This window comes from Cyprinus carpio, chromosome A6 (genome assembly GCF_018340385.1).
Source record: "Cyprinus carpio isolate SPL01 chromosome A6, ASM1834038v1, whole genome shotgun sequence".
Lineage (NCBI taxonomy): Eukaryota > Metazoa > Chordata > Actinopteri > Cypriniformes > Cyprinidae > Cyprinus > Cyprinus carpio.
This window is the reverse complement of record NC_056577.1, coordinates 24,356,915-24,381,564: the sequence shown is the minus strand read 5'-3', so window position 1 is coordinate 24,381,564 and position 24,650 is coordinate 24,356,915. Positions and strand designations below refer to the sequence as shown.

The 24,650-nt window shown below is 35.5% G+C and overlaps 2 protein-coding genes across 4 annotated transcripts; one reads left to right on the top strand and one right to left on the bottom strand.

Moving 5' to 3' along the window:
* Positions 1–623: 623 nt before the first annotated feature.
* Positions 624–6,641, top strand: myl6 (myosin, light chain 6, alkali, smooth muscle and non-muscle). 3 transcript variants are annotated; one of them, XM_042758574.1, is made up of 7 exons: positions 627–770; positions 1,078–1,105; positions 2,611–2,754; positions 3,681–3,854; positions 4,768–4,845; positions 4,947–4,982; positions 6,243–6,641. In XM_042758574.1, the coding sequence occupies exons 1-6, from the start codon at positions 768–770 to the stop codon at positions 4,973–4,975; spliced, it is 456 nt and encodes a 151-aa protein (XP_042614508.1). In that variant the 5' UTR covers positions 627–767; the 3' UTR covers positions 4,976–4,982; positions 6,243–6,641. The 3 variants fall into 3 exon arrangements, with proteins under 3 accessions (XP_042614507.1, XP_042614508.1, XP_042614509.1); XM_042758575.1 differs by lacking the exon at positions 4,947–4,982; XM_042758573.1 differs by lacking the exons at positions 4,947–4,982; positions 6,243–6,641 and having other exon boundaries at positions 624–770; positions 4,768–4,940.
* Positions 6,642–8,428: 1,787 nt separating this feature from the next.
* Positions 8,429–22,883, bottom strand: smarcc2 (SWI/SNF related, matrix associated, actin dependent regulator of chromatin, subfamily c, member 2). The gene is made up of 26 exons (XM_042758542.1): positions 22,727–22,883; positions 20,774–20,893; positions 20,591–20,676; positions 19,343–19,424; positions 19,103–19,195; positions 18,768–18,837; positions 18,531–18,600; positions 18,375–18,450; positions 17,963–18,207; positions 17,724–17,848; positions 17,588–17,644; positions 17,228–17,265; positions 16,574–16,704; positions 16,359–16,430; positions 16,141–16,254; positions 15,878–16,031; positions 15,559–15,675; positions 15,360–15,422; positions 14,491–14,749; positions 14,147–14,308; positions 13,998–14,065; positions 13,403–13,523; positions 12,978–13,141; positions 12,750–12,884; positions 11,935–12,241; positions 8,429–11,388 (listed from the first exon to the last, which is right to left on the bottom strand). Exons 1-26 carry the CDS (start codon positions 22,835–22,837, stop codon positions 11,324–11,326), a joined length of 3,105 nt encoding a protein of 1,034 aa, XP_042614476.1. The 5' UTR covers positions 22,838–22,883; the 3' UTR covers positions 8,429–11,323.
* Between the last annotated feature and the right edge of the window lie 1,767 nt (positions 22,884–24,650).

Sequence of the window (24,650 nt, the reverse complement as noted above, 5' to 3'; positions counted from 1 at the left end):
CTATTTATGTCTTAAATTAATCACTTTCAAACATTCAAGCCCTTTGAGCTTTTTGCGAAATTTTTGTATTGAAATACATACAACCTATTAACATATGTGAATTGAGTGAGATGAATATGAGATGCTGAAAACACCGGATCATGAGCTGCTCATCTGTGAATGAACAGTGCCGCGCTTCAATGCTCAACACCTTACTTATTTAAACAATTACGTCTTACATTTGATAAGCACACTAACTTATATAGTGATTTTATTATTATTTCGATAATTAATTCTGCAGCCCCATTTATTTATTTTAATTTTACATTCGAATTAGCTTTTCATCTGGAGCCAAAACAGTAGCGCAGGCAGCTACCCCGTCGAGGTCATGGGTTCGATTCCCTGGGACTGTAACGTTACAAGAACTGATAAAATGTGTAACGTTTCTTTGAATGTAAGTCGCTTTGGCTAAAAAGTTTCTGCCAAACGCGTAAATGTTAATGTGCATCAACTTACCAACTCCTGCAGTTCCCTCGCGACCCACCGTTTGGGAAACCCTGCATTATTACGGTATTCAAAGTTTCTTCAACTGCGCATTTAGTAGTGACACACCGGTAATGACAGTAGAGGGAAACCAGCGCCCGCACTATTTGATTGGCCTTGAATCGAGATGACATGACGTCATCGTGAATATAGCGGCGTAGCAGAGAGTGTGCGTGCGCCCATACTGTAATTCACATAGCGCTCGTGCCGACGCTCCCTCCGCTCCATCCTCAAACACTGCAGTCATGGTAAGTACATTATCATAGCCAGCTCTCGTTTTCACTATAATGCAGCCAACGCCTATTAGTAATGCAGTCGGTAGGTTTACCAATATGGACATAACGTTGATACCCCAATCATCATAAGGTATTTAAGCCACCAAGCTCTGCTCTCAGTCCAATATCTTACGCCTTTAATATTCAAATGTTTGCTCTGAGTGTTTTATTTCGTAGGATAATTGTAGAATCCTTAGGATATTATTGGAATATCAAACCAATGCATCTTTTGTTTTAACGCTGATCTTCTCTATTGCCCTCTTTATCCTGGCATGGACAGTCTGACTTCACAGAGGACCAGATTTGTGGTGAGTAATAAATGTTGACTATTTAAATATGGTGATGCTATGAATTCGACGTGGTTATATAGTTGCGATTGTTTTGCCGATTATTGCAAAATAAACGTAACGTTAGGCCTGCACATCAGTTAAACTGGCTGACAGATGTGCAGTCAATGCTTAGCTCTCAGATGGGCTTGATATGATGCTTGTGCTCGCTGTACCTAATGCCAAAACGTAACAGAAAAATGAGGTTTCTTATGTATTAATTTCTGGTGCTGACATGCTGAGGTTGAAGTGCATGCAGTTTACAGATGCGTCGCGTTTGAAGGACTGGAGCTGCTACTATTATAAAATAAATAGTTTTTTTCACCTGATAGGTCGTAGCAGCAGCAGCAGCAGCAGCACAAAGCTCCAGGTTAAACATTTAGTGATCACAAGGCAGTCCTGCTGGTTGATTCATCTCACTGACACTAATCTTTTGAATCCGTTCACTGAAAAGATTCGCTCACTGACTCGTCCAGTGATCCGTTTGCAGGTCATTTTGTTTCTACCAGTAGGTGGCGACAAGTCATGAGTGAGTCATTCACCTAACCGAATCGTGAAACTGAAGCGACAGATCTTTTCTACTGTATTGTGGTGTGCATCCAAATGTAATAAATTATTGATAACAAAAAACATGTAGGTTGAAGTGTTGCATACGTCACTAGAAAGAGTTTAACAAGAAGGTAGAATTAGATTTTTTATGGCAAAGTAAAAAAGTATGCATGAATGAATCATTCACAATAAGATCAACATTTATTAAATTGTTAGTGTAACATTTCATTTCATGCTCACTTTATAACACAGAGTTGTTCCTGAGCAAAACAACTCATATTGTGCTTTATTCAATTTTGCGTGTTTACAATCAACTCCAGAAAGAGTATAGGCAACATAATTTATTCCTTATAAATAACAAATCAGATCTATCACTTCCTTCATGATAAACTGCTGTGCTTAAGTTTGAACAAGTTAAAGAAAAAAAGACAACAATAACAGCAAAAATGTTCAGTATCATTCTTGTGTCCCTGAATTGTGTATGTTCTTTAGTATGTTCTTTTTAATGCATTTTTAATTCTTGTGTTGGTCTGTTATGTAATGTTCCCCCTTGTTTATTAAAAACGGTGGATTACACTGTGCATCGTGTAAGTGTGTCATATTCCTGTTGATGTAGTGCTTGTTCTCTTTTCTGCCCATATATGGTTAATCACAGTAAGTGTGTGTGTGTGTGTGTGTGTGAAGTTTGACTCAGGGAAGCCCAGGAAGCATCACATTCCTGTAAGCTGCTCTGCCAAGCGCTATGATAGTGATCTTAAAGCCTCAAGCAGGAACTAGAAGCCTAACAATTTTATATTTATAAGATGTTCTTGTTGCTTTAAAATAAATCACATGGATTTTTACTCATTGTCATTTTCATTTTCAGTCCACATAACTACAAATAATTTTCTGCATCACCCGCCTAATGCATTTTCTCACTCTCATTCTCTCACTAACAGAATTTAAGGAGGCCTTCCTCCTGTTTGACCGAACAGGAGATGGGAAGATCATGTACAATCAGTGTGGGGATGTGATGCGTGCTCTGGGGCAGAACCCTGTCAATGCTGAGGTCCTTAAAGTCCTAGGCAACCCCAGTAATGAAGGTCAGGCCTGTCTTTGGTTTCTGTGACTTAGGCATGCCTTGGTCTGTATTATTTGCTAAAAATATGCATTTATTGACTTGTTTTAGAACAGGAAATGATATAACTGTTAAATGTTGTCAGTATATGTAAGGTTGAATCATGCCAGATTTATTGACTGAAAATAGCAATGTTTGAAAGCCTTGTTCAGTTCATTTAAAGGGATAGTTCACTCTAAAAGAAAAAACAGTCATTTACTCACCCTCATGTTGTTTCAAAACCATATGACTGTTACTTCCCCTGATCAATAAGCTATACATTTTTTTTTAACCTTTAAGTCTAAATGCCCAACTCAATCCGAGCAGCTGAGTCCTTAGCCATCTTCAAGAATCGGCTTAAAACACATCTCTTCCATCTTTATTTGACCCTCTAACTTTTGCACTCACTATTCTAATTCTATTTAAAAATAAAATAAAAAAATCGAACTACCTTTCTAATCTTTTTGTATTCTATCTATTTTCTTTTCATTTATTATACAATTATAAAAAAAGGACATCTAACACTAGCTTGCTCTATTCTTTTTCTATTCTATCTGTTTTCTTTTTATTTATTATATTGTTTAAAAGCCCTTGCTACGTATACTGTGTTTAGGCTAACTGAGACTTGTTATAGCACTTATATATCATTGCTCTTTTGTTGTTTTTGATTGCTTCCATTGTCCTCATTTGTAAGTCGCTTTGGATAAAAGCGTCTGCTAAATGACTAAATGTAAATGTAATGTAAATGCACTCCGACTCATTTCAAACAGTCCCACTGATTTAATCTAAATGTGTCTGTATTCTCCACAATTATAATTCAATTATAAAGTGATTCTTTTTTTGGTTGCTTAGTGGGTTAAGATGATTGGCATGAATGAAAATAAGTGTGATTTTTATTGTGCTTTTTCTCAGATATGAACATGAAAATGCTGGACTTCGAGCAGTTCCTTCCCATGCTGCAGGCCATCGCTAAGAACAAGGATCAGGGTTCCTTTGAGGACTTTGTGGAGGGGCTGCGTGTGTTTGACAAAGAGGGAAATGGAACGGTGATGGGCGCTGAGCTACGTCATGTCCTAACTACGCTGGGTAAAGAGTCACTGCCTCTTTTAGAATGATATTACAATACTGTCTTTCTTTGATTATTTTCAAAGTTTCTTCCACTTAGCAAGCATCTTAGAATGTTTTTTTTCTGTTGTTGTCATCTTTAACTGAGAGTGCTGTTCTTTTTAAATCTGCTTACACGTTAGCATACTTTTAAAAAGAGTAATTATGATGGAAATAATATGTTGTAAAAGAATTTGCTCAAGTGCCAACTGAATATAATGTTTTTAGACACTTATTTGGGCTTTAATTGCAATTCAGTGAAAATGTAAAATATATTAGTTTGAGTTTATATTAATATTTATATTAAGTGCAGTTAGCTGATCTTTAGAGTGCTTTATTTGACCCACTTAAGTAGGTGTTTGTTATTTAAAACATGGTTAAAGTGTGCTTTTGCATTTATGGAAAACTAATCTAATATGTCATTTCTATTAAAACATTTGTAATGATGAAGCTGCAGTTTAGTACATTTAAAATATATTAACTTAAAATGTAGTATTGAATAATTCTCTACAGTTAAAAGTATAATGAAGTACTTTACATGTACCTTAGTATGTTAGTCAATGCCTCAAATAATTGTGCATCTGTAATTCTTGATTTAAAATGTACCTTGAATAGAAAGTTTTGATTTGACATTATTACAGTGTACTTAAATGTTGAAGATTTTCATGAGCATTTTATTTAATATATTATCTGCGAGTACAGTTTTATTTTAAATATATATTTTTAAGATTTGAATTTGTATTGAATGACACTTTTTGATGAATAAAATATCAGTCCTTTCAATCCCAAAGAGACTAAACGCCAACAAATTGTTCAGAATAACGTTCTTTTGAAAACAGAATGAAAAATCTTTTTTGAGAAGAATTTGATTCAGCTTGCCCGTGTTTTATGATAGGTGAGAAGATGACAGAGGAAGAGGTGGAGACGCTCTTGGCAGGACATGAGGACGCTAATGGCTGCATCAATTATGAAGGTACAACAGTCACATATGGGCTTTTTTTCTTCTCTGAACATCAAAACTACAGCAAAAGTTTTGAAGTCTGTGTTTAATCCATTTGCCTTTCCTTCTGACAGCACTTGTACGCCACATTATGGCTGGTTGAGGAGAGGGTACGGATGGTCCTCTGTTTGTTTTTACTCATTCTTCTCTCCTGCAGCTCCCTCTCTACTGCGTCCCCTGGCTGTAGCGTAGCATGTAGCATTTCTGCATGTGCATAGGCGTCTCCTGAATCCCGCTGTTGCCCTGATGCCAACCCCCCCCCCACCACATAAGTCATTCCACATTATTCTGAAATACATGTTACAGTTTTAATATTGTATATTCAAATCCCTTTTACTTGCACTAGTTTTAATAGGCCATATCAATGCTATCTCGCGACCAATTCGTATGTATTTTACGAGGTGGTTAATTCGTACGAATTTGTACAACCTCACTCGTACGATTTGATACGATTTGTCTAAACCCCAGTGTCGGGTAGGTTTAGGGGCGGGGTTAGGTGTAGGTCATTTGTACAAATTCATACAATTGGCAAAAATCGTATGAATTTGTACGAGTGTGGTCGTATGAATTCGTACAAATTAGCCACCTCGTAAAATATGTACAAATTGCTGTGAGATCGGGCTGGCCATATACACACTGCAGCCAAATACAGTTATCAATCCAACACACAGATTTTGGTCATTAACGTGAGTCATAACTGATTAATTGCTCTTTTTAAATGTTCCTGTCACTCCTAAATCTCTGCAGTGTGTACGAAGCCATTGAGTGTATAGAAGCTGATGGTGTTGTGAAAGAAAAATGACAGTCGGTATCATATTAAAGGCTAAAACGGTGCCAGTGTAGTGGATTCTGGCTGAGTTAAAAATTGTGAATCATAATCGTGATCGAATCATGAAATTTGTGTAAACCCCCAGCCCTATCCTTTATAGAATATCCTACTTTGTGATTTGAACATTTGCTATTACCTTAGGAGGCTTTGTAAAGAGGTGTATTGTTAGTTCGTTTCCAGTCCCGTTACATTGCTGTTCCTGCTTTCTGTCTGTTTTGTATCTCTGTATGTATCTGTTCTCCCCATGCCTTTATAAGGTATGCTAACTCGTTCTAATTTTCTTTAGGCCTGGACAATCTCTTTTCCTCCCCCTTTCCTTCAAATCATCCTGGGGCTTCTGCATTTCACCTCCTGTTGTTGCAGGGAAATGTTACTGAGCTACAGATGAAGTCTGTTGTTTTAGTACGATCTGTGGCTGTTATGGGTCTAGAAGTATCTAGAACTTAACGTGAAGTGTCCATGGCAACATTTGCTGATCTACTGTGTTGAATTTTCTTGGATCACTGCCTCATACTTATTCTTGTTTTTCTTTCTTCTACAGAACTTGTAAGGATGGTCATGAGCGGTTGAAGAAATCAAACACGTTTATTTTATTTTTGTCCGTCAGGCCCCCCATGTATGTGATTCTTCATTTCAATTTAAGCTTTTTTCTTTTTTTTTTCCTTAAGTGCCTTTTATCATATTTCTTGAGAATTATGGCTCATTTCATTCCAAAAACTTCCACTGGTGTTCAAAGGTTTGTTTGAATACCTTCCATGCAGCCATTCGTTCCAGCAGTTATTGTATTCAGCCCCTGTTTGTCTTGAACTGTGAGGGACATTTTGATTGGCTCTTAATTGTAGGTTGTTTTTTTTGTATTAACCTACTGTCTAAATGTTTGTAAGTCATTTGACATCCCTCTTTAATGTCTGCTGTGTGTCATAATAAATATTCCAAATGATCTTTGATTTAGTTGATTTGTCTATGTCAGAGCTGTGAGTGTGGGTGTACTGTATGTGTCGGGGAGCATGGGTTGCCTTGTAGGGCATTTTTGTACCAACCACTTCCATTTTAGTATAGTTAACTCTCTCCCAATAAACATAATACAAGACAATACCAAATTAGGAGATTGTGAAGGTGTTTGAATGTATTGGCTGGGGAAACTCTCGCTGCCTACATGTTTTAGTGGTCCTGTGTTTACCTTAGAAGACGAGTGGACTCACTAAACAAAACTTAAAGGATAGTTTAGACATTGATTGATGGTATTTATAAAAACACCTTGTGTTATACAACCGCAGCATGTGGCAAGTGTGAGGGAGCATGCTAACAGAAAGAAACTCTTCTGAATGGGTGTTGTGTGGTCCATAGTCTCGCATCATACCCTTTTAAACTTGGTCAGTGAACGTTGATTGTGATTGGCTGTCAAGGTTTTTTTTTTTTTTAATCATCCATTATTGTTCTAATAGAGATTCTAACGTCGTCTGTCATTATTGTTAAGGCCTATTCATACCGCACCTTATAATGATAATATGGAAGCTTGTTTCAGCCACAGAATTAAACAGAACTGAGGAAAAAAAAAGTTTTTTAAAATATGGACTCAAAAATTGATTTATTTTCTCGCAATGCTGAGATTATATCTCATAATCCTAGGGCTGGGCGATATATCTAACGATATGATCATGCGCATCTAGTCAGTAAAGCCGGTTCCTTGATTAGCGCTAAATTATCGCAGATGAATCGCCTTCGATAATGAGCGCGATATTGCGTAGCTTGTCAGTGATCTACGGCTCTGTCTATTAAATGCCGGTCCATTTGAAAGCAGGTGATGGCGATTTAGCGCTAATCAGGGAACCGGCTTTACTGACTAGATACGCATGATTATATCGTTAGATATATCGCCCAGCCCTAATCCTGATTTATTTTTCCACAGAATATCTGAAAAGCTGTTATCTATTATAGCTTTTCAGATATTCTATTCTATCCTTTTTAGGTATATCTATTATCTATAGACTATATCTAGCCTATAGTTTAGGTCTTGCAATTATGTTTTTGTTTCCACCACGGAATAAAAAAAAAAAAATGTAATTGCAAATTTTTCTCTGACGAATTCTGACGTTTGTATGTCACAATTCTGAGAAAAAAAAGTCAGAACTGTGAGATAAGAGGTTGATGATAGATGATAAAATCATCGACAGCCAATCAGAATCCACCTGGCTTTAACAAGTTTGAGCCTTTAAAGCAGCAGATGACAGAACTGCACATAATGAAGAAGAATACGAACATTGTCATTTGTGCTGGGGTGGATGCTAATACAGTTATCATTCTTGGTATGTTTTTTTTTTTTTTTTCCAGTGTGAAAGATAAATATTGCCAACTAGTGAATGAATGATATACAGCTATTCAGAGTCTTAAAAGGATAGTTCTCTACATGTTCTCATGTTGCTCAAAACCTGTATGATTTTATTTTAATGGAAAGTACAGGTTGTTTTTTGTTTAACAATGAAGGTGGGTAGTGACTATGACTGTGAAGCTCCAAAAAGATCAAATAAACTCCAAAAGTAGTTATGGCTTGTGTTTTCTGAAATGTATAATTGCTTTGTGCAAGGAACTGCTCAAAATTTAAGACGTTATTTTTTCTTCCAGGTTTAAATATCAGAATCATGATAAACTTGAGAGCTTCTTTTTGTACACCTGTAATAATCAAATTTCTAGCATGATAAATTCTGAAAACTCTTCACACAGCTCATATCACTGATGATGCCTTTTATTGTGCAGAAACGTTCAGTATTTTTGAAACCAAAATCGATCCATTCTAAATCAAACAGGTGTTAGACAGCTCCTGCTACATCTCCTCAAAGGTCGAACTGAACATCTTCAAACATTCACACACATCTCAATGCAATGGTTACCAGCTTTCACCATTAAAAAAATAAAGTGTAAACAAAATGTAAAAATTAAAAAAACGACAACTAGTTATACCACTAAAATATAAAAGACAAAGACCAAAGAGCTGAGCAAATTGATCAAATTACATTTTCAACACTGATTATGAGGTGTGCAAAACTGTGAGGTTGATGTGAATCTGTTCTGTCAGTAATACTGCATGTTGGACTACTGCATATGTGTGCATTCACATACATGTGTGAGGATGTAAACTGCAGGTACTATCACAGCGGGAGTGTATGAGTTTGTCAATTCTGATATCGGCAGATTGTACATCCATCACTAATAGCATTTGTAGTTTGGAAACACTGCAAATTAATGTAGATTAAAATAAAAAACCAAACATACGTACATACAAAAAGATGTGTGGCAAATCAAAGAGTGCATGCACAACACACACACACACACACACACACAAAGAGTCCAGCTTCATCGTATAAAGTGACTGACACTTTACACATGAACATGTCATAATACGACAACATCCAAAGTCAGAAAGAGAAGGAAACATTACAGACATGTATAATATGGTAACAGCATTATGTCATTCGTAATGGTGTAAAGAAACATATAAAAATACAAAAATAGGACAGTTACAATATGAAGATATGAGATACACAGACCACAGCTGAAAACATAGCTTTAAAATCCCTTGTCCCTACTCATCAGGTAGTTGCCACTAATTTTTTGTAAAACAAAACATTTTTTCCTTCATGTCGTTAATACTTTCTGTGGGTTTGGCCTGTTACTAAAACACCCGTACAACACACACACAACACATTCTTTAACCCTTGTGTGTCCTTTTTCATTTTTGTTATTTTTATCATTTTGGCTGTTAATGTAAACAGCATAAATTTTGTCAAAATTTTTTAATTTTTTTTTTTGGAATTTTAAAATTCCACCTTTATTTCCTTTCATAAATGTATTTTACTCTAGGCATAAAATTAGTTAAACTCAGGACCTTAAGGACAAAAATGTCCCTAGTGAAACCCATTAAAACAACAATATTTAATCCCAGTGTCATTAAGCATAAAATAATGGATTCTTTTTTAACAGGCTCTCATTTGTCAACATTTTTACAACTTAATTGTTTTTTTTTTTTTTTTTTTTTACTATTTTCCATATTTATAGTGTGGTTCTTATGAGTGTACTGAAAACTTTTTGTGTGTGAGAATGTTATTTATTTTATGTTATTTATGTTGTCTATTTTATTTCAAGTGATGAAAACATTTTGAAAATGATTTTAGTTTAGTGCTTAGTACATGGAAAATAATGACTTTTTTCATGAAAAACAGTGGCATTATGTAAACAAACTAGCATTTAAAGGGTTAAAATCCTACAAAATAATTGCATTTTTGGTAGTTATGATCAGGATGGATGCTGGTAAAAACATTTATGTCACAGAAAGTGGAAAAAAAATTAATATATAATATTTTTATGACTGTTTTTAACAGACATTTTTGTCCTCTAAGGAACTCTGTGTAACTTTTTTTAAATTGACGCACAAGGGTTAACAATCTGAACTGAGACATGAGTACTGGTATGAACACTGGATACTAAAATGTGCAATATGATCTCACTAAAATGATTCAACTCTATTTGAGTTGAGGAACCAATATGATTCCTTGCTGTGTTTCCCAAAATTGTTTAATTGGCGATTAATCATACATTCCGATATTTAAGTATTCTCACAAGCATTGCAATGAGATGAGAATGAACAACTGCTTTCACCTGTTAGAAATGTAGAGTAACTTATATTTTGTGGTAATGACGTACACACATACCCAAAAAATAACATGCAAACATCAATTATTGATGACATGATTTCCAAGCTTACAGTACATGTTGTCAGAGACAAAGTAAACAGATTTAATACTAATTTGTCTCTCTCTCTTTTTTTTATCATGCTAAAATCTAATTGTACATAAAAAAACAGGCCAAACCACTGAAGCTTTCACATTGTCCCAAAAGCAAAACCGACATTCACACACACGTATACAAATTAACGATAACAAAGTCAAGTTTCTCTTCAGACTTACTCCAAATCAAGTGCTTCTATGAAACGAATACAAAGATTAAGTGATAAAAATAACGTCGTTAAAAGAAAACATTAAGTCAGGGCTAATTTTGACTTTATGCTTCATCCCTCCAAAAAAAGTAAGATTCGGAAACATTCTCAAAGTGCAATCTGTTCGTGGTTTTCTTTTGTATGTTTGTTTCCATTTGAGTACCTAAAGTACATTGAGATGCTTCTGGAGTGCAGATCACAGGTATCCTGGATCCTGTGGTTCGGCTCAAAGTTAAGAGATGTTACTGAAAATGGAGGACGGACAAGGGTATATTGAGCTTTGTGCCTGGTACTTGGATGAAGGCTGTTTGGGTAAGGAGTGCTTTTTGTTGAGTGTTAACAGGGCTTTCAGTTTAAGACCTTTCCAAAAGTCCAAACCAAAGGTCTTTTTTTCTGTTTTATTTGTCAGTCAGTTTAAAGGTTATCTGTGTTTAGCTTTAGCTATTTATTTTGAATGACGTCATATTCAAGATTCCATCAAAAAAACATTCAAACAAAAAACTCCCAAAAATGATGCAAGTGACAAAAAAGAAGATATCGCTCCCTTTATCTCTGTCTCTTTTGCTTTCTATCTAATCTCCTTCATTTTCTTCACTGGAATCATTGATCCTCTTTAAATCTCACCATTTCTTTTACTGTGTTGGAGGCACAGGGGCATTTGGATAGAGAGAATCCCCTGCTAGTGGAGTGCTGGAATCTGGAGTAAAACAGAAAAACAAACAAAAAAATCTATTAGACAATTACACAATAATTACAGTTTATATAAATATACATTATATAAAAATAGGTGCAAATATAAGTGCATTCACTGACAAAAACTGAAAAAAGAAACACATTAGTCTGATTTTAGTACACATTTCTAAACCAAAATACAAATCTTTTGACCTTTATTTTCATTAAAGAATCCCAAAAAAAGTATCATAAGTTCCACAAATGATTAAGCAGCCCAACTGTTTTCAACACTGACAATCTGCACCAAATCAGCATATTAAAATAATTTCTGAAGGATCATGTGACACTGAAGACTCTAAAAAAAAAAAAAAAAAAAAAAGCTTTGCCTTCACAGGAATAAATTACATTTTGAAAAATATATTAAAATTAAAACTTATTTTAAACTGTAATAATATTGCTATTTTTGATCAAAGATATGAGCATAAGAGTAAGACTTATCAACCTCAAACTTTTGAATGGTGATGGATGTATACACCTACTGGACAGCTACTGTGTATGTTTGTGTCATTACCATGCGCTGCTCCAGTCTGTGCGTTGGTTGGGGGAGAACTGTGAGAGGCGGGTGGTGGAGCTTCATTGTGGGCATTAGTGGCGCTCACGGAGGCGGGGCTTTGTGTTGGGGGTGGGGCAGACGCGTTAGTGACAGGCTGGTGGGGTACAGATGGAGTACTGCCAGACTGATTGCCAGGCTGGTTGCTATGGTGCTGGTGTTGGATCTGCTGGAAGTGTTGCTGTCGGGCTCTCATCTCTGCATACTTCAACTGCTCCATATGAAACGACTGACGATCAGCAAGAAGCTGCTGCCTCTGATACTCTAGCTGGAAACGCAATATACATATATACAGATTCATTTTCATTTAAAGGAACAGCTTTCCTAAAAATATTATGATTTTAAATAAATAATGACTTTGATTTTTGATTTGACTTTTGGAGCCCCTGGTCAATGATTTTTTTCATGTGCATGAAAGAAATAAAATCATTCAGGTTCTAAAAGAAATGACTGTGAATTGTTCTTTTAAGCAACAGTTGTACAAAACTATAATTTAATGAACCTGATAAAGCACTGAACGTAATATATATATATATATATATATATATATATATATATATATATATATATATATATATATATATATATATATATACACATATATATATATATATATATATATATATATATTTTTTTTTGACAGCCGATGCTTTTTATATATATATATATATATACATAGAGGACACTATGTATATATATATATATATATATGTGTGTATATATATATATATATATATATATATATATATATATATTCATTATCCATGTTGCCTTACTGCTTCTCTCTCTCTGTCCATGATGGTTTCCAACTCTTCAAAGTGTCGGAGTTTGATCTCCAGTTTCTTCATCTGGGTCTCTACCAGCAGAGCCACCAGAGACTTGATCTTCCTTTCCTCTACTGCTGCCAAGTGCTGAAAGTAAAGAAATCAAAGAATACAGCATTAAGTGTTTAATTTGCAGGAAAGCTGTTTGCTTTCTCACCATGATGTCAACTTTTCACACACCTTAGCTTTCACGGCAGCAGCAGCGAGTGCTGAAGCAGCAGCAGTGGCCAGGTTTCCCTCTCCTACATCTCTCTCCACCTTTGCTTTCTTCTCCCCTTCACTCTCTCCATCCCTCTGACCCTCTTCTGATCCCTCCTTCTGTTCTTTCTCCTTCTCGCCATCAGCTGCAGAGATCCCAAAGAGTTCAGGTAAGAAATTTCATCAATGCATTTTGTAACTTTAACAGTTTATGAAAATAACACACACACCATGGCAGATGTGTTTGTACTGCACTTACACAAATAATGCATTAGTATATCTGCATCACACCACAAATCTACATCTCTTAATCTTTGCATTTAAATTTAATTTGATGTCTTGTTCTAAGTACTAATTTTATTCTATTAGATTTTACACATTCAACATTTTTTTGCTGTAAAACGGACCCATTTCTGAGTCTGTTTTCTCTGTCTCTCTGTCTGTCTCCCCTTCTCTCGCTCTCTCTTCCTCTTTCTTGCCGTTCTCTCCTTGTTTTTCTTCCTCCTCACTGGCTCCATCTTTGATCTCCTAAGATGTCAGACAGAGGAATGTGACGTGTTAATATTAGGAAAATATCACAAATCTCCAGAAAAGTATATTTAATATTTAACAGTTTTCAATACTGATAATAACATGAAAAGTGTCCTGAATACCAAATCAACATATTATAATGATTTCTAAATGATTGTGTGACATTGAAGAGTGGAGTAATGACTGCGGAAAATCCACAGGAGTAAATTGTTTTAAAACAGAATTTTCTTTAATTTATTTCACAGTATTACTGATTTTACTGTATTTTTAATGAAATAAATGCCTTTGTAAGAACTTCTTCCAAAAACCTTTAAATAGCCAACACTAATCTTTTCAAAGGTGGTATATATATTTAACTATACATTATTATGTTTTACATTTTCCTAGAACTTTTTGTTTACTTCTTGGTTTAAATCAGACTTTTAAACCCAGATTTTCAATGCGTTCTCAGAACTTTTTATGCACAGTTACCTTATTTTCTCTTTTATCTTGGCTAGATTGACCATCACTGCTCTTATTCTCCTCACTTCCATCCTCAGCTGAAAAACAAACACACAGTTATTTTCTCTCTCACTATGCTCCAAAAAGCATAAAACAAGTGAAAATGTTAGTTCATTTACAGGGTTTGTCAGAATCCTCAAGGCCGGTTCCTGCTATGCCACTGCCCTCCAGGCCGTAGAGAGGGTCTGGCCTCCCGCTGGCTCTGGCCGCGTCCTCCACTCGACGCACATGAGCCTCCACCAGCGCAGCTGGTACTTCCTCCTTCATTCGAGAGAACTCCTCTGGGAAAAAAGAAAGAGAAACATGATCTTCATGTAAAAAAATACAAAACAAGCCCCAATTCTTATTCACTATTGTTCCATACAAACAAAAAGGAATCATACAGATACAGTCATTCTGAGTGTAATTAAATGATGATTTTTAATTATGTGTGAACTATCACTTGAATATTGTATCTTCTCACCAAGTGCTGATTTAGCCGCAGCAGAAGCCACTCGAGGGTCAACCACAGAGGCCAGGAATGCCACAGTGCTCATGACAGGATTTCCCGCCTGACTGAACGGAACTGGCTGATAGGCCAGCGGGCCTAGGGAGGAGGAGCTATCCTCCAGGTAGGGGTCTTCGATTGGTAGACGCAGGAAGTGGAGGATGCACTCATCCTGTGTGCGGCTGCCCACATGTTCCGATACTTTATTCCAATCATCTTTATACATCTCTAGACCCTGAAAACAAACAGGAATTGTTAAGTGGAAAAGTCAAGTTTACATTATTGTTCAAAAGTTTGGGGTCAGTAAGACTTTTTTTAATTACTACTTTTGAAGGACTAAAAGGATCAAAAGTGACATTTAAAACTTTTACATTGTTACAAAAAATTCTAAGAATTCTAATTCAAAACTTTCTACTCATCAAAGAATCCTGAAAAAATGTACCACAGTTTCCAAAAATATTAATCAACACAGCCGTTGAAAACTACTTCTTGAGCACCAAATTAGCATATTATAAGGATTTCTGAAGAATCATGTGACAGAAAACTGAAATTCAGCTTTGCCATCACAGGAATAAATTACATTTTAAAATATATTAACATTGAAACATTATTTTAAACTCTAATTATTTTTCACAATATTATGATTTTATTGTATTTTAATCAAATTAATGGTGAGTACAAAATACCTCTTTCAAAAATATTACAACTCTTACTGAACCCCAACTTTTGAATGGTAGTGTAAATCATGTTTAAAAAATCGTATCAAATGTAAAAAAAAAATGTACTCAAGCATTTTGTCTAGTAGACTCAGAGAGCCTTGGACATTTTATATGTTTATATTGTACCTCCAGCAGTAGCAGTGTCTCCTGGTCTGTCCATTCCCGAGTGGCACTGGCAGCATTTTTAGTCTAAGGAATGACAGAAGAAGGTCCTTAAACTCTCCCACAGCGATCAGAATCATCTTCATACTTCATATTCCAAAATTCCTTTCAACATGACACATTCTCATTTTCTCTCTGCCCCATTTGTGATGGGCGCTCTTACTTTAGCAGGACCGCTCTTCTTACTGTACACATCTGTCCTTAACCCAAAGTTCTGCAAGTCGGCTGGTTTGTCCTTGACTTTGTCTGGGAATGAGAGCATCTGCTGAGAGGAGGAAGTCTAAAAGGAACAATAACAGAAAACAGCTTAGATAACCAATCAAATGAAAACAAAAATTTTTTTAGGCCTTTCAATCAATGAAAATATTTTATTTAACTTTTTTCCTAGTTAATATGTTAATGCCTTCATCTCGCTTTAAACGTGTTGAGTTTTAAAACCTGTTTCTACACACCTGTAGCAGGAAAAGACTGCTTTATTTTACCTGGGATGCTTTAGGCTGTAGTGGTACCAGACTTGATGGAGTATCTGCCAGCACATGAAAGTGTGAGGTGGGTGGAGGCCCCATGGGAGTGGGCCGACTCTCTGAATCCACCTGATAGTTAATCAGGCCCCATTGTTCCAGAAATGCATGGACCCTGTTCACACAAATACACTTTCACACTCAAAATGACATCGAAGTCAAAGTTGAAAAGAACCGTGCATATATAATGTAAACATTTTAGCATTTTCTTTCTTTTCCCAGACCTCATAATTGCACAAACATCTCCAGCCAGGTTCCTACGGCATGCTGTAGAGGTCAAATACTCCTGTGGGTTCAGTCTGTACGTGTCAATCATGAAGTTACGGTATGCCAGGTAACTAACACGGCAGAGAGTGAAGAAGAAACAGGGTCATTAATGAAGGTCAGAAAACATATTTAAGTTCAAATCAGTCTTTGAAGGTTCACCAGAAGATATTCTTACATTTCAGGTGTCTTTGACTTGTTTTTCCCATTGAAAAACTCAGGCAGTGCTCTGCGCTCTATAGCATGGACACTAAAAGAGACAGAAACAGACTGTTACATTCTGACATTGTTGTGACTCTTGATTTTTCTATAACGAGAAAATCGCATAGTCAAACAATCACTTCTTATTTAATTGATCAGAATAAGTTTCAAAGTTGTGTGTAGTCACAGTACCTGTTATAGTCAAACCAAGCAGCATAGCTAGGTATTATGATATGATGGGTCTGTTCAGTGACATTATCCTCATGAAGGTCCGAACCCTTCACCGGTTCTCCTTTCACACTCGGAGAACCTTCTTCTTCCTCCTAGAAACACAAAAACACATAGCTAACCATGAAAACTGCTCATGAAATACAATGGAATTTAAACATCTGACATATTGATAGCCTAGATTAAGATTTTGAAAAATGTAAATATTAAAAATGTAGTACTATTTTTGGGTCACCAATCAAATCATGTCATCAAATCATAAGTTCATGCAACCTGAAATACAAAAAAAATTATCAAATTTTTTTTTTTAATTCATATATTCTTTCAAATTTTTATGATACTATAATTTATATAAAAATGTGATTATTGTGATTAATAATAATACTAATATTCATATATTTTAATGTATTATTTCTTTTAAATAATGCACATTTTAAAAATGTAATTAAATTAAAATGCTGCAAAGCATTTCAGAAGCATGCTTATTATTTGGTCTTAAATCCATATATATATATATATATATATATATATATATATATATATATATATAAAACTAAACATACAAAAATGTGAAAACCGAACTTGTGAGCAGAAATACGGTTTCATTTGCTGCTATACCTTCCCAACAGTCTCCATTGATTCATCCTCTTGCTCATCTAAGTGTGATAGCAGAAAAAAAACATAGATGAGGCAATTTTGCACATATACTTTAAATTACAAGAAAAAACAGTGTATAAGCACAGAAAGATGAAGTGTGTGCTTTTTATGCTAAAATTTCTCCTATCTCCTAAAACTTCCTCCTATCGCTGCTCTTCTATGCAAAGACAGCTGTAATCACCCATTTATAGGCTGACATAGAAATCCTTTATTTTTGCAATTCCACTTGGTGCCATTAATGCCACAGAAAAGACACACTTCACCTTTGAATTAGTGTGAGTGGCAGGTGTGTCAGAGACAGACACTACTGTAGAGACATACCCAGGTCAGTCATAGTGCCTCCTTTCACTGGAGTAGAATCTGAGTCCTTCTTAGTCACTACATACACAAATATCCAGATTACACACAATCTAGACTAACACGTTAGGTAAAAACTGTTAGATGTGTGTGAATGTACCTGTTTTAGGTAGTGTTGCTTCCTCCACTGCAGGCACAGGTGAGGGTTCATCTAAATCTTTAGTCAGATCTTCCTGTTCTTCCTCTCTTTGTCCTCGTTTGGACTTAGTGTAGGGAGTAGTGGGCCTGAAAACACACACACAGGTTCATACAAAGACACAGAGAGGTTCACATTTAAACATTTTTAAAAAGTCACTGTTTCCTGAGAATCAGGAGTTTAATATGCAGTAATAGAAACACCCTTTCTTGGTGTTTTTCTTCTTGCTCTCCTGTGGTGGAGGGGTAGGAGATGGAGACGGGGAGCGCTTCCTTTTTTTGGCACTGCTGGGTTTTTTATCCCTCCTTTCATCTGGAGCGCTCACTTCATCTGTGAGAGTCTTTGCTGAAATTCTCTTCCTCCTCGGCCCTCCTTCTCCCACCTCATAGTCTTCCTCATTCATCCACTCATTAAACTGATCCAGGTCCAGAATCCACTTGGCATGGACCTACACACACAAACACATAAACATACAGTCAGGTGATAAATGGCTGAATTTCTCAGATTACACTTAGGAAAGGTAGAGAAAGCATGTGCAGGACAAAAGAGACAAAGAAGAAGAGAGGTAAAGGATCGGAGACAGATGGAGAGAGGTAAGGGTGGGGGGGTTCTAACCTTCCTGGGTTTCTCAGCAGTGGGCGGATCCTCCACAGCAGCCTCCACCTCACTGGCTGAGATCCATGTGTCATAACTGCATCATGAACACAACACATTAATCTTGCATTCACATACACACCTGAACTCTGTATGTGTGTGTGTGTGTGAACTCACCTATCAGGCCAGTAGCCCCAGTGTAGCAGCATCTGTTTGTCTCTCTTCATTACAGGACGAACCCACTCTTCTGAAAGGCACACACATGCCAATTACAATACTACTACTGAAAACCATTCTTTTTTTCTTTTTTTTAATGAAGGTAGCAATTTTTTAGCATTGTGTTTAGCCCCCTTGTACCCTACACATGTGTGTAAATATATTTTTTTACATTATGAAAAACACAGCAGAACGTACCGTCCTCCAGACTAGCAGGAATAGGCACCACTACATGAGAGCTGGACAGCTTATCTTCAGTCACAGATCCCTACAAACACACATAAAACTGTGTGATATTTCAAATATTTAATAAATATTTGACCATTATTGCAATTTTTAATGCCAAAATAAAATGAGGCAACATTGTAAATAACAAAAGTTTTATTTAGTAACTTTTTAAGCTATTTTAGGGCACACACATAGCTATTGAAATATGTACTGAATACAGTATAAATCAACAAAAATAACTCCTTTTTTAAAATAAATTATCCAGCCATAACTAGATGAGCTTATCTAATGGTTTTGGCAAGTACCTGGTGTCGTTTGATGATATCCTTCAGTTTTCCCAGTAGCTTGGGCTCTATCTCTGAACTCAGGTAAATCACAGGTCGGGACAAGCAGTTATTCTTCAAAGGGAAAAACACATCATTATTTAATATTTCATCTCACAGATGTACATAATAATAAATACTAACCATATCATGACTGCGAGTGATGTTCATCTGACTGTATAACTGCATGTGTGTGTGTGAAACTGTGTGTTTGATACACACCTGTACCAAAGACTTTTCTATAGTCATGAACATTTCAACATTGCGGTCCATTCTCGAAGGATTCTGGAAGTCAAATCTCCTCCTGATGGATGCAAAAGTGAACAACTAATGAGTATTAATTAGATTTTTGATCTGCAATCATTGAAGGAGCTCTTCACTAATAAGTACTTTAACGTCACAGGATTGATTCACTAACAGAAAGTTCAAATGCAGCAAAAATGTCATGCAGAATCTATTCAGGAGCATAAGGACCAATTCACACCATGAGGGAGGCGAATCACGACTCTCTTGTCAAGTGTGTCATAAGGTTAAGTGTCAGAGAAATTATACAACAGCTGATTAGGACCACTTAAATAAATGGCAAATGTACATATTTAATGAATAGATACTTAAGTAGTCCACATGATGAATATATGGAATATTTTTGCAATTATTCTAGAATATTTTTGTTGATATTTTACGAAGTTGGAGTCATAGCCTATTCACACCTATACAGTTGACTGGTGAAGAACATGATGCAGGGCATCAACTCACTACATGATGTAGCCAATAGAATGCAGTTATGTGCCCCTAAAATTCAATAGATTGGGGCAAAAAAGTTTTTGTCTCATATTTATATCATATGATAGTTAAACAATACCACACAAGCAACGAGTGCAGTAACATACAAGTGCTGTTTGTGTCCCAAATAGCACAAGTGCAAATGTGAAACAAACAGTTCAATAAATGAGAATTTAATATTGTGTTAAATTTTAGACACAATATTGCCTGTTTTTGCTTTAATAAAATAAATGTGAAAATAAAAATAGAATATCCATATTAACAAAAAACTAATTAAAAGGGATAGTTCAAAAAATTACAATTAAAAAAGAAAAAAAAGAAAAAGAAAATTAAAAAAAAACTTTTTTTTTTTTTAAATTAAAAAATTCTTTCCAAAGCTACTTTTTGTAATATCTATTTAATGCTTGCCTCATGTAACACGATAATGGTTTTAAATTATATTTTGTGGGTGATTTCTCAGCCAAATTTGATGAACAATTAATATGCAATTAATTTGATTAATTAATCGCCTCAGTGTAAACTAAAACTTTTCATTGATTGACAGCCCTTGACACACACACACACACACACACACAAAAACTACAAATATTATTACCTTTCATTCTGTTTCATTTAAAAACAAATAAATAGCATTCATATATTTAATTAAATAATAAAAAGATGTGAAAGGAGAGGAATGACCATTACCATCCTTGATCACTCTTGAACTTGTAGGCAGCAGCCAGAATATGACACAGAGCTCCTCCAGATTTGAAATCCAAAAAACACTTTATCTAAGGGTGAGAGGAGAGCTTCATCAGCACTCTACAATGCTGATTACTTTAATGCATTCAATTCAATACTATTACAAAAGAAGGCTTGTGTGAGTACCGGTAGTCTAGTGAGGGGAGGGTTGCTGACATGCCGGCCAAACACTTCCTCCTGAAACTGAAGGAGCTGAACCACCAGACTCGACAAAGATTTATTGGTGGGGGGCTCTGCTTGAATATACTAGAAAGAAACAGAGAATGTTTTAGATGCTAGACACCATAATAAAAGGAACACACACACACACACACACATGCACACACACACATATGTGACCCTGGACCACAAAACCAGTCTTAAGTGTCAATTTTCTGAAATTGAGATTAACACACAAGCTTTCCATTGATGTATGGTTTATTAGGATCAGACAATATTTGGCCGAGATACAACTATTTGAAAATCTGGAATCTGAGGGTGCAAAAAAATCTAAATACTGAGAAAATTGCCTTTAAATTTTAGCAATGCATATTACTAATAAAAAATTAAGTTAATTAAGTTATTAATATCTCCATGGAGCATGATTTTTACTTAATATCCTAATGATTTTTGGCATAAAAGAATAATAGATAATTTTGACCCATACAATGTTTTTTTGGCTATTGCTACAAATATACTCCAGCAACTTAAGACTGGTTTTGTGGTCCAGGGTCACACACACACACACCCACACCCACACACACAGACACACACACACACATATATGTAGATTAGTAACAGACTAAGACTCATTAATCAATCAATATTTGGTTATTCTGATGTTATCTGCATTAGCCAATAACAATAATACTGCATAAAATTAAGTGCTAATTTAACTTCTGCAATTTTTTGTATATTTTCTGACCATTGCAATCATATACAGTGGTGTTCAAATTCATGTCAATTAAACCTTTCACTCAAATTTAATGTTGATAATATTATTTATGAATGGAATGTATTAAATAAAAAAAAAGCTAAATTAATGCATTTTCACTAAGGTTTCACCAAGCAAATAATCCAAAACTTTTCCTTGACCACTACTATGTACATGCTTGCCTTTGCTTAATTATATTTAAAAGTCGTCTGTTAGCTTTCCTCCATCCATCTATGGAACATCTTCATGACTTGACATTTTTTAAAGTTAAAATTTGTATTTTTAAATGACCATAAAAAGAGAAACAATTAAGGCTGCTCTGAGCAGGGTGGTTTTTATGTGGATATATAATTTAGTTTAGTTTATTTTTACATATAATTTCAGCTTTCCATAAATTTATTTAATGTTTCCATATTCATATTTTAAAACTTAATTTCATATTATTTTTCTAATAGTATTTCCATAAATACATAATACATGCATTTATTAAAATTAGGTTTGCTTTGAACTACATTAAAAGAAGTTTTCTATGTAAGGAATATCTTTTTTTACCTCATATATGAAATACCTTTACATTTTCATGTATATTGTAATTGAGGTGTTTCAGTGACGGGAAATTACACTTTGTTGCACGCCGGTTCCCACACGTTGCTTCAATGTATCGAGTAATTTCCACGGGTAAATTGTTGCAACTGAAGAGAGAATAAAAATTTTTCACATCCGACTGTGAATTTGTCATCTTCTGTAACACGCTGCTGTTTTTTACACACACAGCGCGCGCCTGGCTGCACATCTGGATTCACGCACTTGCGCTGCCAGTACCGCAGCCCCGTTACACGAGCTGGCCTTTCCTTGTATAAATGAGAAAGGCCATTCATAAAAACCTATAAGATAAGGTCAAATCAATATCCAGAGATGTGGAAGCGACATCAGATATTTTAGATAAAACAAATTCTAGTGTACGACTTAAGACTTTTCTCAAGACGCGCATCCAGCATCTTCTATTGTCTGAGACGCGTCCGACTGTGGATTTTAAACAGCTGGATTCCTCTCCATCTCCTTTCCAGCCCTCCCCTCTCCTTTCTGCCTACCCGCCTCGAGTCTGCCCTTTCCTGCACAAATATATCACGAACGGTCAGTGCTGGTTACAAATAAACGTATGGTACCTTTTTATAATTCTTGCCCAGCCAAACCCGGACATTGTCGAACTGCGAGACGGTATCAGACGCTTCGAAATATTTTACATTCGGGCCGCCGTCTTTCTTCCGTACCGCCATCTTTGTCTGCTCGAAAGTTTTGCCACCCACCGCCCCCTGGCGTTGATTTGTTTTTGCTAGAAAAGTCGAAAGTAATAGTCGATGGATAGGAAACGACCTCCATTCCGGTTCAAAATCCAGGCTTGCGCTTCCATTGCAGCTTTGGAAAACCTTGAGCCAAAATGGCTGACAAAGGTGGCCAGTGTCTTCCCGGCATCCCATCCCCCTCCTCAAAGAGTGAAATCACATTGAGCTTTCCACAATAGATTGTTGTAGTCCCCCAGTGTTGGGCTAGTTACTCAAAGAAGGTAATATATTATTCATTACTAGTTACTCCTTTTAAAGGTAATATTGTTACTTTACTTATTACTTTCTGGCAACAGTAATTAGTTACATTAGTTTTTCTTCAGTTGTAACTGTGTATCTTCCACATACAATTCTTCTAGAATGTCACTAACAACATATTTCTGCCTCATAATTTGACCAAAATCCACGTTGGATCACAGTCATAAGTTATTACAAACACTCAATAGTGACTGATAGTGACATTCAAGTAGAAGTGTTGTGTTAATCTCATTAATTGTCATGTGTAGCTTGAAGCTAAATGTAATTTCTCTGTTACCCATATACGATTATATTTCATTATGTATTTGATCAAATCACATGAGTTTGTAAGAAACTGTTTAATTTTCCAAAAAGGTTTTTAATTAATGTACCACATGCTGGTCAGAGGGATGTGGGTGGGATGTCATGCCAGAGTAAAGTAAAGCCACAACTTACACAACAGTGTTCAGATCATATTTTGTCCTGGCAAAACCAATATAATGCAATATTTCTATCTGCTGAATGTAAGCTTTTCCATATTCCAAGCTTGCCTGCTGCACTGGGGACATCACATGCATATGCAAATTATGAGAAATAACAAATCTAGGAATTATTTGATTGTTGGATTTTAAATCAGCAGCGTTGAGGCATCAAAAGTAAGTAACTAAGCTGTTTTATGGATGGTTACTGTAATATTATTAATTAGTTACACTACTAGTTACTGCAAAAATATATATATATTATTACAGTAACTAAGTTACTAGTAACTAGTTACTGTCCAAAACTGGTAGTCCCCATATTTTAGTAAACTTGATAGTCCTTGTTTTAAAGTAGCCTCATATCTCCCTCAAATTGCAAAATTGATTTTTCAACAATCAATAATAGTCACTAGACGCAAGCAAATGGTAAGTAATTTTGAATGGTTAGTGATAATTAACAGGAACTATATGTGTCATTCATCATCTAGTGAATGTATAACTCAAGGTATTGTTAAAGGAGATGCACATGAGCCTCTTGAACTTTTCAAGAACCTTTTCAAGTTCAAGTCTTTAGTTTTGAAGTAAATAGCAATACTTAAAAGTATACAATAGGTGGTGCTGTTGTCTAAAGTAAAGTATTTCAGAGCTGCGGTTGATCGGCAGACTCACTTAGAAACATTTAGCATAAAGTATATGTCATGTTCTATCTGTTTAATAAACAAGTTTAACATGCTTAAGTAACAAAATGATATCTCTTGACATTTCCTAGTTTTATGAGAACTTATAAACAATTGCTGCATCATCATGCTAACTGTCTGATAAAAAAAATGAATAAACGTGTTAATTGATAAAAAAAAATTATAAACGTGTTAATAAATTTCTATCTGTCTGTCTGTCTATCTATCTATCTATCTATCTATCTATCTATCTATCTATCTGTATATCTGTCTGTCTATCTGTCTGTCTGTCTGTCTGTCTGTCTTAAAGTTGTGCATTGTAAAAAAGTAATGATACGTTTTTATGTCTATTTG

Bases quoted from the DNA above. Each gene is read 5' to 3' on its own strand.
- smarcc2 (XM_042758542.1), bottom strand. From the start codon at position 22,837: ATGGCGGTACGGAAGAAAGACGGCGGCCCGAATGTAAAATATTTCGAA. The intron at 18,601-18,767 runs GTACGTTCTGCT...TGTGCCTTTCAG, and splicing joins TCCTGCTAGTCTGGAGGACG to AAGAGTGGGTTCGTCCTGTA. The intron at 15,676-15,877 runs GTAAAATAAAGC...TGTTCCTTTTAG, and splicing joins TACAGCCTAAAGCATCCCAG to ACTTCCTCCTCTCAGCAGAT.
- myl6 (XM_042758573.1), top strand. The intron at 1,106-2,610 runs GTGAGTAATAAA...TCTCACTAACAG, and splicing joins CACAGAGGACCAGATTTGTG to AATTTAAGGAGGCCTTCCTC. The intron at 3,855-4,767 runs GTAAAGAGTCAC...GTTTTATGATAG, and splicing joins TCATGTCCTAACTACGCTGG to GTGAGAAGATGACAGAGGAA.